This window comes from Amia ocellicauda, chromosome 19, assembly GCF_036373705.1.
Source record: "Amia ocellicauda isolate fAmiCal2 chromosome 19, fAmiCal2.hap1, whole genome shotgun sequence".
Classification (NCBI taxonomy): Eukaryota; Metazoa; Chordata; class Actinopteri; order Amiiformes; family Amiidae; genus Amia; species Amia ocellicauda.
Window position 1 is genome coordinate 25,502,972 of NC_089868.1, and position 18,254 is coordinate 25,521,225.

Here is an 18,254-nt window from a genome sequence, read left to right on the forward strand (position 1 = left end):
AAAAAAAACTGTATTGAGCCCGGCTGGAAAGCAGAGGGATAAGTGTTGTCAAACTCGATCGGTCATTGAACTCAAGGCAAACATCGCTGCTGGACGTTACCTCACCTTCACCGCATGTGTCCTCATGTTCGCTACACAAACCCACATATCTTGAGCAGTTTTTAACTCTTTAATGACACAAGGATGACACAAGAGTCCGCAGCCTCATTTAGGATGTGTTTATTTGTAACAGTATTACATGGTGGGTTACATAAATCAAGAGAAAAGAAAAATTGTCTAAAAATCCACTGTTGAATGTTGTATTCATAAAGATAAAAATAATGTGTCAATCGACATTAACAAACTGTTAGCTGAGGTAAAGTTAAAACAGGTCTAGAAATTTACTCAAACAGTCATTTTTTCCCTTTATTTTCCAGTTTTTTACCCCCGATTTCTTCTTTTTATTTTTTTATTTTTTTAGGTTCTTAGTCCAAAAATTATTCAAATCAAAATGGGACTCTGGCCATAAAATAGGAAGTGGAGGTTTTTACGAGAAACAGATCGACCTTTGACACCTCAAAACAATTACAAGCCACACACACGATTCAGTATTTGTTTGGGAACAGGCCAAGTATATCTTCCTGTGAGTATTTTTGTGTTGTTTTGTTTCTTGTATCCTCCTCTGAATCTCAACCTGTAGTAGCGGATGGCAGGAGCTCCTGAAAGCCCCAGAGCGCATGTTCACAGCACTTACTGTCTCGCAGTTTGCATTGGCACTGAAATCAGTTTTAAAAACATAAAGGTTGCTGCTTGTGAGGACGCTGGCTGCACGGAAGTGCTCGTTAACTATGACACAGATTGGCGAGAGGAGGGTGTAAAAGCTGGGATTTGTTTGTGTGAGGAGGACACAGTGTATCGCAGGGCCAGACTCTCGATGCTCAGACAGGATGCTTTTATCCTTGAGAGTGAGCAGGAATCACATTTTCAGGACAGATACAAAAAACCAGCTAACTGTTTTTGCTGTAAGGCTATGAGAGTGTGCACGCACACACACACACACACACACACACACACACACACACACACGCTCTCAAACACTCTCACATGCTTTCACACGCTCTCACACACTCGAGTCAGGACAACACAAACATGTGGTTCTACGACTGATGGAGAATATATATGTTTATATATATGTTTTCCAGTCTGACTGTCCAGTTTAGAAGGTGCAGATTTAAATGCATCTGATTAATACAGAGTGGAAAAACAAACACAACTCCTGTCTCTCGTCTCTGGACACAGGTCTGCAAAAATGAAAACAGGAGCCTGTCATTCCCCTAATGAATCCCCCGCTCTGTGTGATTTCTCTCCCCACTGCTGCGTGCCTGACATCTGTTTCTCACCACGGCAGGTAAATCAGTGAAGGGGGAGTTGATTCGCTCTTACACACGACACAATACACATCGCAATATAGATCTTTATCTCAAGGCCGATGCATCTTGTCTTCCAGATGCATTAAAACCAATTAGAGAGATTGTCCTTACAGGGAGCGAGTCTCTGTGACTCAGAATGCAGTCGGCCTCCTCGGCCTGCTCTGACAGGAGGGAAGAAGCACTTTCCCAATGAGAGAAGCTCTTCCCTCTCTGTGCTCCACATGCAGTCAGAATGCAAAGTGGATAAACCACTGCACTCTCTGAATACATGTGTGTCCCTGCCGGGGCGAGGCGCAGGGATCTGGGACGTCTCTCTGAGAAGCACTTTAGTGTCACATCTACGAGTCACATCCCCCCCTATCCTCACATCAAACCCTCGGTTCAGCGAGCAAATCGTATTCTGGTTGCATCGTCTGGCAGGGGAGTGAAACGCGGCTGAAACAAAGTGATAAATAAATGATGAGGCGAGAACACTGGCAGGGGGAGGCTGGCTTTTCATGTCAATAGCTTTCTTCCAGATGGCAGGGGGGACAGACACAGGCTCAGATGGTGAAGACGCACTGGGGCCACACACTTGGGCCTACGCACTGTGGCCTTCCCACTGGTGCGTCTTAACAACACTCTCCCACAGGATGACTGTTCTGGCACTTCCTCTGACGAAGCCCCACTGTTGGCCACAGATGTGTTTAGGAGTGAGAGAAAGAGTCTTCATATTTTTTTTAACTAACGGTGGACAAAACAAGTTTTTGAGGGCCTGTGCAAACCAAAATACCAAAAACAGCGTGTTTGGAAACATACTTCAGGCAGAAGTGTTGGTAAATGCAAAGGAATTCATGCGGTGTGTTTCGAGAGACTCTAGGGACTTTATTAATGAAGCCAGGTTCTCTCTGAGGAGTTTCCATTGAAGACCCCCACACTGGCAGCCGGCCGCTCGCTCAGAGAGATTACCGGCCATTTTCAATGATGGCTATGGTGATCACAGCTAGAGAGTTGTTTGAAAAGACAGTTGTGTTGCTTCATACATGAGATTGGTGAAATAAAGAGAAGAAATAAAAACAACAAATGGGCACAGCTAACAAGCAAAAGAAAGTAATGTCGATATTGCTTGGGTTCCACGGACAGCTTGCATCATTTACACCTGCATATTTTATGGCAGCAGAGTCCAGGTGAGAGAATGAACACTATTATTTACAAAATAAATTTGGCAAACCAAAGTTCAGATGCCTTAAAGCCATTTACCCTAAAACACACACAGAGCTGACCCCAACGGCTGGATTGACTTATAAAATAAAAATTCCATTTCGATTTGTCTTTTTTTTCTTTTTAATTAGTATTGTACAAAAGCTATATGAATGAACAGTTCGATCACAGAATCAGTTCAGCAAAATCCATGCCCCTCAGTGTCCGACCGAACTCGCAATCCACCTCTTCTGAGTCTTTACACGAAGAGAAATTTGGCAAATAATTCCTTGTCTTCAGTAAGGGGCGCACAGAGCAAGTTTTATTGTTTTTTTTCTGCATAGCATTCTAGCAGCAGAAACTGAAACGAAAGAAAAATTAAAAAGAAAGATTCCTTTTCTCCCTTCCTTCTGAATGTATCTTACTCAAGGGGGATCATGTCGTCCAATAAAATAACGTATTACTCCACGGAAAAATCACATGTTTCGTCTGTGTCCTAATTGTCGCTGATTTGTATCGTATCTCATTACATTTTCATTCCTCTCGAATTCTGTCGCTTTACGGCCATATAATTATCTTTTTATTTTTTATTGTATTTAATCTGGAGGAGAGTGATATCGTTCTGCTTTATCTCCCACACGCCGCGATGCCATTCTCAATTTCGGCATACATACGCCAACAAATGAGCGCGGAGAGACTTCGGTAAGACCGGACATTTTCTGTCTAAATAAAGATGCTCAAAGCATGGAGGCTGTAGACACAGTTGTTTGTTTGTTTTCCTCTGGTTGGTTGTTTTTCATTCGAGAAAGGGAACAGTTTTGAGTGACAACAAAAAAGTAAAGGGAACAAAAATTTAAAGAAAAATAACAAAATCTCCCTTTTCTCCTGGAGTTCATGAGAACAACAGCACACAAGCGCACAGATCTGCTCAAGTGAAGAAGGGGCTAAAGGTGGAGACCATCCCAGTATGGAGAAGCCTTCGGCGGCGCAGTTTCACAGTACAGAGAGATAGAGCCCGAGGATCCCACAGAGACCAGCTGACAACAAGGCCGTTTAGATCCACAGCGCCAGTGAGACAGATTTTCCATGATACCTATTTCTTCCATTTGTTAATCTGGGCGTAGAGAGGATCTTTCTCCTGTGGACAAGTAAAGACAGCGTTAGCCCAGTGTCGACTCCCCGTGACCACAGACAATCTCCCAATGCCGTGTCAATCGGAACAGTGTCGGGACAGATATGATAGCCACTGTGCTCTTGAGCTTTCGTTTTCATCTGCGACAATACGGCGACACTGTAAACCCCCATTTAGAAAACAAACAGCACCCTCTTCTGTGCAGCGGCTGGAACCACATACAGATTGTGAGTAAATGCAGGAGAGAGAGACATGGAAAAGGAAAATAATACGCACAGCAGAGAGAGAGAGAGAATTAAAGAACAAGTGGAAAATACCCTAGAGATGAACATAAATGTGAGCTGCTTACTCTGACCTTTTCCAAGCTTCCTGATTCTCTTTCTATGACCTTCTGTACCGCCAGCACCGTCACATAGCCAGGTACTTCACATCAGAGAGGATTCTGGGTCATTCAGTGTTCACAGAGCACCCGACCCACGCTGAGCTGAGTGAGAGAACACTACCCGAGTATGTGTGCGTGTGTGTGCGTGTGTGTGTAAAACACTTGGGAAGAGCACACAGGTGAGCAAAGTAATCAGGATACACTTTTAGTCGGCACATTAACACCGGTGCTAAAAGCCTCTGTCGTGAACTGGACCTTTGAAAAGATTTACACGTCCTCTGTGGTCCCTCCTCCGATCGCCCGGGTCGAGTCCCTGACAAATTCTGGCACTTGTTGCCAAATTAATCTGGCCCCTTCACTCTGCCACTAAATTGAGCCTGTTACTCAGATGGCACGGCGGCCGGCTGCCAAGTGAGTTCACAGCTGCTCGGCAGGTCTACGACGGGAGATAATGACTCCGAGCCGATGGTATGTGGATGCCGAGAGTGCTCGGAGTCAAGGAGAAAGACATTAGGGAGAGTGGATGAAATCAGTGTTAATTACACGGGGGGAGGAAACGGTGCCGTCGCTCTCGTTGTGCTGACGACAGCACGGAAAACTGCAGGCGGATGGTCTGTCCTGTCTGATATCTAGCTGCCGAGATCTCACATATCTGCAGTGAGTTTAAACAAGGAGGGTCCCGGGACACCTCTCTGACACCTTTTCAGTGCAGCTGGACGTGTTCCTGAGGTGTGCGCCTTTGTCAATTTGCCCTGGTCCAAGTGGCCTGACAACACATGTATCTGTGTTTAAGATGAGGAAGTGTGTTGATTTGTTTTAATTCTTTACCTTTGGTAAACACTTGGTTGATGTAATGATTTAATAGAACAGTGTGTTCTTGTGCACAGTAGAGATTATCCTTTTATTAGCAGAAAGAGACTGAACATAAACAGTCATAGGTGGCCAGGGGTGTCAGATATCTTATTTAAAATGAGCAGGTAGGTTTGCTTTACTAAAAGTGTCCCCTCATCCTTTGACCCTAATGCATAAAATACATCAATAAAAACAAGCTTTAGTTTCCCTGTTGCTGAGGATAATTCACGTCTGCATCTGTTTCTGTGGTTACCGGAGGCGACACGTGACTGCAGGTCCCTGGCACACACACTAGATGGCAGTGCCATTCCCTCTGCCGATCGGATACTTGGTGACTGCTGGCTTTTGGTGGGCCGGCAGGTCGCATTTCCTCAACCCACCGTGGGTCAGGAGCCCATAAATCAAACCCAAGCACTGTTCGGCGCTTGAAAACACAATTAAAAAGAACAGTAAATATTTACAGCTCCGGTGCCACTGATAAACAAACTGGTGGACAAGTAAAGCAGTGTTAAACATGACTAATTTTCATTACTCCTTGACGGTGTTCTGTCTCTTGTGTCGGGGCACAGCTAGGACGGAGTCGTGGACGGCTGGCTGGTCCTTTCAACAATTTTGCTTGTTACCACACTTATCTTGTGAATGCTGACTGTAGCCATAGTCACCCATGCTAAGAGTGACAGAAACCCGGCGTCCCCCGTTTCGCGTGCATGAAGCACTGTCTGAAACGGACCGTGACGTTTTTATGACAGTCTCTTCCAGGAATCGGACGCCCTTTTTCCGCCTCCATTCGCCCTTCTGTCACTCACAAATCCTCCTCAGATCAACTAGCGATTCTCTCTCCCGGTATGAGAGGCAGTCTGCAGATGGGAGGGAGGAGGGAGGACTGCAGTGTTGGTGTGCGTGTGTGCGTGTGTGTGTGTGAGAGTGTGTGTTTGAGTTTATGTGCACGCGGGGAGGGTGGGAGGCAGAGAACACGGCCAGATGCACAGCAGAGGGATGGTGCCAAGTGCGCTAACAGCCCCATGCCAGAACTCACAGTGACAGCCAGCGAAAAGATAGCGACTCCAGTCACTTCAGATCATTTGTTTCTTAGGGACTGAGATGGGGGGGGTGCGGCCTCTTGTTTACACCGCTGTCCTGACGCTGCAGAACAGGAGGATTCGATCTGAGACATCATTGGTGGTTGTCGTTGGGGGGCACTTTAAGGCCCGGTTTACACAGAGAATGTTATGTTTTTATGGATCCAATCCAGGCCGCTCACATTGGCGTTATAAAGCAGCCCGTGATCCGTAAGTGATCCGAAACAACACACTCCCTCGGCTCCCTCAGGACTTCACTGTGTGTTCGGACAAATACATCGACTCCCGGAGCTGCAAACACACGTCACTGCGGATGACACTGTGCGGTCACTGATGCCCGGCTCACAGTCGCCTGGTCTGACAACGTTGTGCCGTTGTGTGGCTATTCCACCCATTTCCACCAGTGACCACTGTGCTGCAGAGACGGACACCCCCCACCCACCAGAGAACATGATTATGTATATATGTATTTATTTATTTATCTATCTATCTACACTGCCTGTGAAATCATATTTGACCTTTGCTAAGGGTCTGTGAGGTAGGAGCAGTTTTGTGATGACAAACGTGCCCAGGATGAAATATTTTGCGGAATTGGTCAAATATAATTCAATGAATAAATACATTAATGTGAAGTTGTTGTGTTTCCAGCCCTGGCTGAGAGGCTGTCTGCCGCGCACTGGGGTTCTGGCTGAATCTGAGCTATAAAACACACCCCGGCCCAAGACTGTAATCAAATAAACAGACGGTGTTTAAATTCGGCGGCGGACAAACTGGAACACTGACTGGCACACGAACAGCCGGGGAAAAAGCCCTGACAGGCTGCCGAACATGGGGCTGGACCTTCTTGAAGGGTTCGTGGTTTGAGAACCACCGCCTGACCCGGTGGGTCGAGGTGTGCCATCGATCGATGTGTGTGGAGTAGCGCTGTCTCTCCTGCTCTCTGAAACAATGGGCTTTTTAGGGACAGAGGACTTGAGGATTCCCACTGCAGCACAACAACAGACAATGACTGTGATGCACCTTCAGCACTGAGCGATTTCATATATCTCCCCCCTTTGTTATGACCTATATAATTACCATGTTCCACCAGAACGTATAATTATTTAGATCAAAACTAATCACCATTAGCGTTGGCCTGACAGACAAGGCACTTGCACTGAGACCTGGCTTCCCATCCCATCAATGTTTCAGAATAAGGTAACAGCCAATCGCAGTAGAGCAGCAAACATTGGGCACGAGAGACACAGCTCTCCCCATTGTATAACATCCCCGGCCAACTGAGTTATGTGTGTGTGTGTACGGGGTGACCCTGGCTGTGGTAAAGCACCCCTTCTGATCGACAGTGCTGTGAACGGGACTGGTCCGAGAGCATCGCACCACTTTAACCCACTGGACAAACGGTGGCATTCAAACCCACGGGGCGTCCCTGAAGGAGGACTGCTCCAGATCTTTAACCTTGTGTAACTGCAGCACGTGGCACTCTTTTAGTAGTGGAATGGAAGCATGAAAAATAAATACTTTTATCACAGAGAGAGAGAGAGAGAGAGAGAGAGAGAAAGCAGAAGATGAATCCCTATTGGCAGCAGTGACAATCTCATTACAACATGTTCAATAAAGCAGAGATACTCACACGTTTCTGGTAGCTTGAAATAAAACTTAAAAAAGCCCAACCCATCTAGGTACACTAGAGGACCATACCAGCAAACACACACTGTACACACACAGGTATCACACACACACACATGTCAAAGGGCACGCCGCAATTGCAAGCAGGAGCAGCAGGCAGGAAACGGGGTGAAATAAGGGGGAGAGCAATGAATCACACAAGGACAGACAGCGGCACCGTGGAGGGCAACAGAGGAAGGATGGGGGGGTGCAGTGTCAGCTGAAGGGGAGGGGGGTGGAGCAGGCCAACACCAAGAGGAGGAAAGAAGAAGGACAGATACCTACCCCGACCTGCGCTATCTAGCTACCGACCTGTGGACTGGGGCTATCGACAGGGGGCTCTGCGGGGGGTTCGCTGGAGGAAGAGGCCTGAGACCCACCGGCCTGGAAACAGAGGGAGAGAGAGAGGGAGAGAGAGAGCTAAGAAAGCAGAGAAGAGCGAACAGTGCGGGGACAGGGGACAGAGGACGAGGGCAGAAGGAAGAGGAGGAAAACAGCAACAAGCACAGCAACCAGGAGCAAAGAGACGCGGATTCGCTGAGAAGAACAGCTGACGTCCCAACAGTCTGTCCCCATTGGACACCACCCCCAGGGCTATACCTGTCTGATTCTCTGACTAACAACATGTCTTGACTGTCTTTTTTGTCTCCAATCTAATTCTGATTTATGTATTTATATATTTGAAAAAAAACTAATTACTTTCTTTGTGTCCAGGAAAAGCGTCTGGCGGCTCATTGCCATGACATTTAGGCCCCGTCAACAAGTGCCATTTCCCATCGTACGTTTCTAATCAATGTTGTGTGAGAGCAATACATTTGGGTGCTGGTGTCCACCCAGTCGTTTTAATCATTTACAGTCTGTTAGCGAATCACATTTAATCTCTTGCAAATAAAGAGCACAAAATCGTAGGGCGGCCGCAGACCCCCTGGCTCGGGTTTCTGTGGGAGGGTCTCTGTGTCAGGCGTTTGATTGGCAGCTCATCGTCACAATCCCACCTCTCCGCTCATTAATATACATCATGAAAATTCTATAGAAAGCACATGCTCCTCTATAGCAGAACCTGTGTGACTATTTATGATGCATAACGCAGCCGCTGTTACTAATAGGCTGCCGTCACAGTGAACGCCTCCTGTTTCTGCAGGACACAGATAAATAGAGAGTGTTTTGGGGGTTTTTGGTTTGCAGAACAGAAGATATCTTCATGCAATCCTCTCCCTCCTGTGCTACAATAGCTACTGTTTAAATCTTTACAAATCCAAACACCTTGTGTTCCCTCTCAAAAGAAAAAACATCTCTGTGTGCAGCTAGTTGTGTTATTCACAATTCGATACAGTTCTGACCAGAAATAAATACAAAAAATAACTGGCTATTGCAAAACTCAAGCAATTATAGAAAAGCTTAAAACAAAAAACAATCAAAACAAACAAACAAACAGTCAACTGTCCTCTGTGGGCTGCAGGGGATGCCTCTCGGGGCCCCGTTGTCTCGCTCCGCATACTCACAACGTCCTCCTCCCCGCTCTGGCTGGGGCTGCCCTCCGCCTCCCCGAAGGAGTCGTCCATGGCCGGGTCGCTGGCCGGGTCGCTGGCGTGGGACGCTGAGGATTTGGAGGGAGAGCTCTGCCGGGGCGCCGGGGTGGGAGCTGCGTGGAGACAGAGACACGGAAACTTGATCTCACCTGACTGTGGTTTAAAGAGGTGAAAACCACTAAAAATCTATAATTCCCAAGACGCGCTAAATGCTTTGTATTGGAGAGGTTGGTTAGAACAAAAACCAGCAGGGTATGGGCTCCTCGCGGACCAGGGCTGGGACCCCCTGCACGATACTGTCACACTGCCATGCCGAGGGAACTGTCGTGGCCAGATATGTATTAAACCTGAGACACATCCTCCCAGTTTACTCCTGCTCGTGCACGGGACTAAACAAACTCACACTGACTTAGCGCAACTTTGAGGAACACCTAATCTGACAATTACAGGCAAAACACAGAAGGAGAAAACATAAGCTCTCTCTGGAAGACACTAAACATAATCTGGCTGCTTTCTTCAGATTTATCCTGCTTCCAGACAGCTGCTCTTTGGGCGACGCCGACTCTCACATCTCATCCCCACTCCTCTCCCGTGTCTCGGCCGCCTCATCGCGCCGGCTCTCAAACTGAGCCTCTGGGCTGCGGTTTCACACCCCTGAACTGAACAGCCACTCTTGTCTGGCAACGGCGGTTTGAAAAGAGCTTCTCTGGGTTTGAGTGTGTCTTAGTATTTCAGATTCATTTTCCATCGGAAAAGGGAGCTAATTGGCTGTGATCACAGGCCAGCGATGACGGACGCTTTAAAACTAGAACAAAACACTACACTGGAAGCATTGTGCGACTGTCACTCTGCGGCGGTGTTGGGGGTTCTCACACCGGCCGGCCTGCGCAGCTTGGTGCCCCCCCGAGTGAATGCCAACAATTACAACACGGCTACTAAGTTCTCGCCTCCTCCTACTTTAATTTACACGCGAGGAAGGGCATCCTGACAGCCTATCGCTTTCCCCAACAACAATTAGCACAACACGAGCTGATGAAATGACTCCGGTCTCGCAGGATTGAGGATAATTAAACGATCCTAAATACCTCACAGGGGAAGGTGGCACAGAATTCCTCATGACACTAAACAAAAGCAATACATCTCTCTCTCTCTCTCTCTCTCTCTCTCTCTATATATATATATATATATACACATATACACATATACACATACACACACACACACACATATATATATATACAGTGAAGGAAAAAAGTATTTTGATTTATGATGATTTTGTATGTTTGCCCACTGACAAAGAAATGATCAGTCTATAATTTTAATGGTGGGTGTATTTTAAAAGTGAGAGACAGAATAACAACAAAAAAATCCAGAAAAACGCATTTCAAAATCAGCCAGGGCATTGAAAATGGGTCGTGGATGGGTATTCCAGCATGACAATGACCCAAAACACACAGCCAAGGCAACAAAGGAGTGGCTCAAGAAGAAGCACATTAAGGTCCTGGAGTGGCCTAGCCAGTCTCCAGACCTTAATCCCATAGAAAATCTGTGGAGGGAGCTGAAGGTTCGAGTTGCCAAACGTCGGCCTCGAAACCTTAATGACTTGGAGAGGATCTGCAAAGAGGAGTGGGACAAAATCCCTCCTGAGATGTGTGCAAACCTGGTGGCCAACTACAAGAAACGTCTGAGCTCTGTGATTGCCAACAAGGGTTTTGCCACCAAGTACTAAGTCGAAGGGGTCAAATACTTATTTCCCTCATTAACATGCAAATCAATTTATAACTTTTTTGAAATGCGTTTTTCTGGATTTTTTTGTTGTTATTCTGTCTCTCACTGTTAAAATACACCTACCATTAAAATTATAGACTGATCATTTCTTTGTCAGTGGGCAAACATACAAAATCAGCAGGGGATCAAATACTTTTTTCCCTCACTGTATATAGGAAAAAAATAAGAGACCACTTAACATTGATTTCTGAATTTGGAGTGGTCTAAATTCTTTCCAGAGCTGTATATATACACTCACCTAAAGGATTATTAGGAACACCTGTTCAATTTCTCATTAATGCAATTATCTAACCAACCAATCACATGGCAGTTGCTTCAATGCATTTAGGGGTGTGGTCCTGGTCAAGACAATCTCCTGAACTCCAAACTGAATGTCTGAATGGGAAAGAAAGGTGATTTAAGCAATTTTGAGCGTGGCATGGTTGTTGGTGCCAGACGGGCCGGTCTGAGTATTTCACAATCTGCTCAGTTACTGGGATTTTCACGCACAACCATTTCTAGGGTTTACAATGAATGGTGTGAAAAGGGAAAAACATCCAGTATGCGGCAGTCCTGTGGGCGAAAATGCCTTGTTGATGCTAGAGGTCAGAGGAGAATGGGCCGACTGATTCAAGCTGATAGAAGAGCAACTTTGACTGAAATAACCACTCGTTACAACCGAGGTATGCAGCAAAGCATTTGTGAAGCCACAACACGTACAACCTTGAGGCGGATGGGCTACAACAGCAGAAGACCCCACCGGGTACCACTCATCTCCACTACAAATAGGAAAAAGAGGCTACAATTTGCACAAGTTCACCAAAATTGGACAGTTGAAGACTGGAAAAATGTTGCCTGGTCTGATGAGTCTCGATTTCTGTTGAGACATTCAGATGGTAGAGTCAGAATTTGGCGTAAACAGAATGAGAACATGGATCCATCATGCCTTGTTACCACTGTGCAGGCTGGTGGTGGTGGTGTAATGGTGTGGGGGATGTTTTCTTGGCACACTTTAGGCCCCTTAGTGCCAATTGGGCATCGTTTAAATGCCACGGCCTACCTGAGCATTGTTTCTGACCATGTCCATCCCTTTATGACCACCATGTACCCATCCTCTGATGGCTACTTCCAGCAGGATAATGCACCATGTCACAAAGGTCGAATCATTTCAAATTGGTTTCTTGAACATGACAATGAGTTCACTGTACTAAACTGGCCCCCACAGTCACCAGATCTCAACCCAATAGAGCATCTTTAGGATGTGGTGGAACGGGAGCTTCGTGCCCTGGATGTGCATCCCACAAATCTCCATCAACTGCAAGATGCTATCCTATCAATATGGGCCAACATTTCTAAAGAATGCTTTCAGCACCTTGTTGAATCAATGCCACGTAGAATTAAGGCAGTTCTGAAGGCGAAAGGGGGTCAAACACAGTATTAGTATGGTGTTCCTAATAATCCTTTAGGTGAGGGTATATACATATGAGCCAAGTTGCCTTTCTTGACAAAATGCATCCTGATTTCTCTGCATTAGATTACAATCTGTTCTTGCTCCACAGGGACCCCGACAGCACTGCTGTGACTCCATGCCGGACCCCCAGAGCATCGCTACCTGTCTCCCGCAGAGACGAGCGGCCCACAACAGGTTCGCACCGAAGCAGCACATGACAGGTTGAATCACAATCACACGAGGCAGAAGTGAATACACACAAAAAACGCACCGGATAAGTAGGGCACAAAATGTTTCTAGGACAAAGCGCAGTGGAGAAAGGGCGCTTCGAGAAACAAGGAGAAGAGAAAGCAGAGGCAGGGGAAAGGGATGAGAAAGAGAGGGAATCAAGGAGGAAGAGGAGAGAAGGTTCATTGCCTTGATTGGACAAGCAGCTTTTGTGCCATTTCTGCCTTAAGCAAGAGAGAAAGGCGTTGGTTGGACACAATGCCTCCTCAGTGGGGGGGATTATTCTTAAGCCAACGTTACATTTTATTCCTGGCGTGTTTGGCTTGTTTGTTATGTTTGGGAGGACCCTCATGGTGCACGTTTGAGCCATTCTGTCTTGTAAATAAGCGGTGGGAGCCAATTTGCATTTACATAAGCACGTTTTGATTAAATTACAACTGCATTTGATTAATGGAAAGTTAGCATGAGCCACTACATGACACTGGACATGCAGTGCTTCATAATAAAGTATTTTCAGTCCAATGGCACAGACAGAAAAGTAGAGCTTAACACCAAACTATTTGATTTTAATGTTCTGATCGGTACCATTCAAACAGCCTGGAACCACAGCACCAGGGAAAGGCTCAATCTGCATTGCCCCAGCAGCCTGGCTTCGGTCAGACGGGCAAAAAGCCATGGAGGGGGATGGGGGGGATGGGGGGACTCACGCGAGTTGGTGGAGGGCGTGGTGGAGGTCACAGGCGTCAGGGTCATCTGGGAGATGTCGTAGTCGTCGCAGTCGTCCGTGTCCTGCGCCATGCCCACGCGGCTGAAGTAGGAGGAGAAGGCCTCCGAGGTGCAGGCCAGGCCCGACTGGTCGCTCTTCCGTGTCGGCACGGCCGGCGGCTTGGCCATCTGGAAATCCTTGAACATCTCCTTGCTCATCTTTTGCCGGGACCGGTCCCCCTGCTGGGGGCTGGACACGGCCGGGGGCTCGCAGGAGGGCGGCACGGCGGCCACTGGAGCCGCCGCCGCTGCTGCCGCTATGCTCTGGAACATGGCGGCCGGCATGGGGGCAACAGTTTGCGTCGGCATGAAGGCAGCGGGTGGGAATGCACCTGCCATGGCAGCCCATTGCTGCTGGGTGGCAGGGAAAAGGTTGGCTTGGCCCCAAATCATTGGCTGGGCTCCTGGGATGACCTGAGCGACGGGCATGCCCGGCTGCACCCCGAAGGCCATGGGCTGCTGGGCGGCAAACGCCTGCTGTCCCCAGTGGGCCGGCTGGACAGCTCCCATTGTGACATAACCTGCAAAGGATAAAGAGCAAAGGTCAAGGGTGAGAGGCGCACTCCACCGAGAGCAGGCCGCGGCATTGCCTGACAGTCCTCTCACCACCGGCGGGTGAGTTGTGCTGATTATCAAGTGAAACTGAGAAAAGGGTCACAGTACCGTCCGACAGCTAAATTTACAGCTAAATTACACTTGCTTTTGTACTTGAAAGCTGACTGTATTTCAAATCATCTTGTATGAGCAGCTGTACAAGCTGTACAAATGACAGAAAAATCATATCCCTCAACTCACATTTCTGTTCACTTTTCCATGCGATCAGTGGGACTGTGGAGTGGCAGAGATTTCGGCGGTGTTCGAGCACCGAGTAAATAACTCTCCCTTCAGGATCTCACCTTGCACAGAAAAACAGGCGGGGGAATAATCTAGACTAATCAGACTGCTGGGGAGACGGAATCGGTGAAGAAAGCGTCAGGACAGTACAGTAAGGAATACAGTTATTTATTATTATTGGTGTATTTACCAACGCAACGGGGAACTCTTGCATGTTTGGAGAGGTAGACAGCAGAACAGCGAGTAGGAATGGTTTTGAAAACAACAACTTGATGTTGAAGTTGTCTGACCTACAGAAGTGAGACCTCAAAACCAACGGCAGACATTCTCTTTCTCTCCATTCTCAGCAAGGATGTGAATGGAGATTAGCAGATCAATCAAGACATCAAAGAAGCTTAGTGGCGCAATCATTACTTCCTCAGAAAGGTTTGGCTGTTTACAATTAAAACAAAACGAATGGCATCGAACGAATCCCTGGTTCGGAATCTAAAATGGTCACCATCCTTCCCGAGCACAATCCGGGGGTGTGAAATCCAGCGCGGGCAACAGAGAGGCACATTGTGTTGGCGAAATGAGAAACAAACCTGTGTTGTCTTACATTCTGCCACAATGCGCACTAAAAACTGTGGAAATTAAATCCCTCCATTAAATGTGAATGTTGCAAATTCGACTGCCAAGGCAGAGGGAGAATTATTCACAACTAACTTAAATTAAGTCCCAGAATTCAATAGCCAGCTACTTTGAATATATTAAAGATAATCATGTTATGGAAAACGGCCTATAAAACATTCATTTGGGCAGGTAGGCTGTTGCTGAGCACACATTTACTATTCCGAGTTTACTAACAATCGTATTAGTACCCAGAATTCAGCGGACATGCTTGTAAGTGCTCGTGTGACTCGGTGCATTTCAATGAAAGACTGTTTACATTTATAGTGCCAGTCAATCTGTCACCTCCAGATGTCGGCAGAATCGGCAATTACCAAGAAACTGAATATGCATGCGTGTTCACACTGCACACACTCGATCGTCGGTGGGAAACTTTCTCGGGCTCCCTGGCTTTCATATTTATCCTATAATCCAATTCCAATAAGATAAGTCGTTCTTAAATATAACTGCTGGTCTCTGGGTCTCAGCATCGCTCACCTATCGCTTTCCCGAGAGGATAATTAAGTGCTGTTTACCCAGAAATGAAGTGGGATTAACACATTTTAACAGAGGCACATCATACGCAGTTTACAAGACATATTGCCACTGTGTGCATCTGTGCCACACGTTTTCCCGCATGACAAACCCACGGAAGTCTTTATTTCTACATGATAACGCATGTCTTTCACCCAGTATAGGTTAAGAATGATATTGTATAGATACGCAGGCACTCACACGCTTGATAAGGGTTGGAGTGAGAGGAAGGGAGTGATAAGGCCAAGGGATTTGAGTAAAATCAATCCAAACAATAATTATTTGACAAATATTAATAGTTAAAACAGGCTCAGCTGCCCAAATTAAAAGAATATACACTTAATCACTTGGAAATATAAATCTGCATGTTTCAAAAGGCTTGGGTTTGTCTAAATAACCTCTACCCACCCTATCAGATTTGTCGTATTGTATTCTCAGTGATTCGACATTTCACAGTAAGCGTTTCATTGTCACGCGCCGGGCGGCACAGACGGTCTCCGGATGGCGCCGGTGCTCGGTTTTCAATTTGAGACTTGCCGGGTCTGCCCATTATGAAAAGGGAATTTCAATGCGACATGAAAAGGTTAATTAATGACTCCGCAAAGCACACCCTGGAGTGCTGATCAGCTGCAGATAGATACCACACTGTAGCATTAGATAAAGACTGATTGAATCTCCTCTCTGCTCAGCCAAGGGTATATTTTATTACCTCACCCAGGAGCAATATATGGGAAGTTAATCACCGAGGACCTGGCGCACCGCGGTGGTATGCCGGCAGAGAACTCAATCAGAAGTTTCATATTGATTTGATTGCTAATACAGTCGTGTCTGCAAGACGTATTCCTGACTGCGAGGTTCATTATAACCAATTGTGTCGGTGGGACGTCGCTTCCGTCCACCTTGCTGGAGAAAAGCATTTGAGTCATTGAGACGCAAGCTCGCCGTTTTACTCCTCATTGCAAAGGAGAACAAGAGGAGGAGAGAGCAGTTCTCTTCTTTTATACATGCACTCAGATATCATCAGTAACCTCTTACATTTACTGGGATATACACTCACCTAAAGGATTATTAGGAACACCATACTAATACTGTGTTTGACCCCCTTTCGCCTTCAGAACTGCCTTAATTCTACGTGGCATTGATTCAACAAGGTGCTGAAAGCATTCTTTAGAAATGTTGGCCCATATTGATAGGATAGCATCTTGCAGTTGATGGAGATTTGTGGGATGCACATCCAGGGCACGAAGCTCCCGTTCCACCACATCCCAAAGATGCTCTATTGGGTTGAGATCTGGTGACTGTGGGGGCCAGTTTAGTACAGTGAACTCATTGTCATGTTCAAGAAACCAATTTGAAATGATTCGACCTTTGTGACATGGTGCATTATCCTGCTGGAAGTAGCCATCAGAGGATGGGTACATGGTGGTCATAAAGGGATGGACATGGTCAGAAACAATGCTCAGGAAGGCCGTGGCATTTAAACGATGCCCAATTGGCACTAAGGGGCCTAAAGTGTGCCAAGAAACATCCCCCACACCATTACACCACCACCACCAGCCTGCACAGTGGTAACAAGGCATGATGGATCCATGTTCTCATTCTGTTTACGCCAAATTCTGACTCTACCATCTGAATGTCTCAACAGAAATCGAGACTCATCAGACCAGGCAACATTTTTCCAGTCTTCAACTGTCCAATTTTGGTGAGCTTGTGCAAATTGTAGCCTCTTTTTCCTATTTGTAGTAGAGATGAGTGGTACCCGGTGGGGTCTTCTGCTGTTGTAGCCCATCCGCCTCAAGGTTGTACGTGTTGTGGCTTCACAAATGCTTTGCTGCATACCTCGGTTGTAACGAGTGGTTATTTCAGTCAAAGTTGCTCTTCTATCAGCTTGAATCAGTCGGCCCATTCTCCTCTGACCTCTAGCATCAACAAGGCATATTCGCCCACAGGACTGCCGCATACTGGATGTTTTTCCCTTTTCACACCATTCTTTGTAAACCCTAGAAATGGTTGTGCGTGAAAATCCCAGTAACTGAGCAGATTGTGAAATACTCAGACCGGCCCGTCTGGCACCAACAACCATGCCACGCTCAAAATTGCTTAAATCACCTTTCTTTCCCATTCAGACATTCAGTTTGGAGTTCAGGAGATTGTCTTGACCAGGACTACACCCCTAAATGCATTGAAGCAACTGTCATGTAATTGGTTGGTTTGATAATTGCATTAATGAGAAATTGAACAGGTGTTCCTAATAATCCTTTAGGTGAGTGTATATTCCAGGTATTTCAGTGCTGGTGTTTTGGATATCTAGTCCAAACCTCACACATACCGACAAACAGTTATTCGAGTGGCCAATTGACCGCAGGATCTGTGCATTTTAAACCTGTTTCACTGTGGTTTCTACCGTAGTTTTAAGATGGTGTCCACTGGAACCCGTTGATAACTCACTGCCTTCAAGACCTACCCTGCCTTCCCCCCATATGGTTGATCTAAACTGGGAGACAGCACCTCTTGATCCCCCGACAGACCTGCGGACCCAGGGCTCATCTCAGTCGCTTACCTGAGGGCACAGACGCGGGGTTGAAGGGGGCGAACATCTCTGAAGGGGGCTGATGGACCAGGCTGGGGTCCAGCGTGTTGGCCGGAGAGGCAGGAGTCTGAAGGAAAAGGCAGAATATCTCAGGGACAGCTCCCTTTTCCCCCAAAATGTATGTTTGAGAAAATGCCAGGGCTCTAATCTGTTTGCTTTGTTCATGAGCTGGTTTGACTGTCTGTTTCTTTCTCACTGTCTTCGTTTATTG

General features: G+C 46.7%; 1 protein-coding gene across 6 annotated transcripts in view; it reads right to left on the reverse strand.

The window, feature by feature from the left end:
• Positions 1 to 203: 203 nt before the first annotated feature.
• Positions 204 to 18,254, reverse strand: part of LOC136715001 (disabled homolog 1) — a 105,049-nt gene continuing 86,998 nt past the window's right edge. For 4 of the 6 annotated variants that reach the window (XM_066692665.1, XM_066692664.1, XM_066692668.1 and 1 more), the window contains 5 exons: positions 18,014 to 18,110; positions 13,380 to 13,958; positions 9,201 to 9,340; positions 7,984 to 8,082; positions 3,638 to 3,726 (listed from right to left, as the gene is read on the reverse strand). In XM_066692665.1, the coding sequence (XP_066548762.1) occupies positions 7,999 to 8,082; positions 9,201 to 9,340; positions 13,380 to 13,958; positions 18,014 to 18,110 (900 nt within the window). In that variant the 3' untranslated portion in view covers positions 3,638 to 3,726; positions 7,984 to 7,998. Of the gene's footprint in view, positions 3,727 to 7,983; positions 8,083 to 9,200; positions 9,341 to 13,379; positions 13,959 to 18,013; positions 18,111 to 18,254 lie in introns of all 6 variants that reach the window. The other 2 variants (XM_066692669.1, XM_066692666.1) reach the window with 2 other exon arrangements.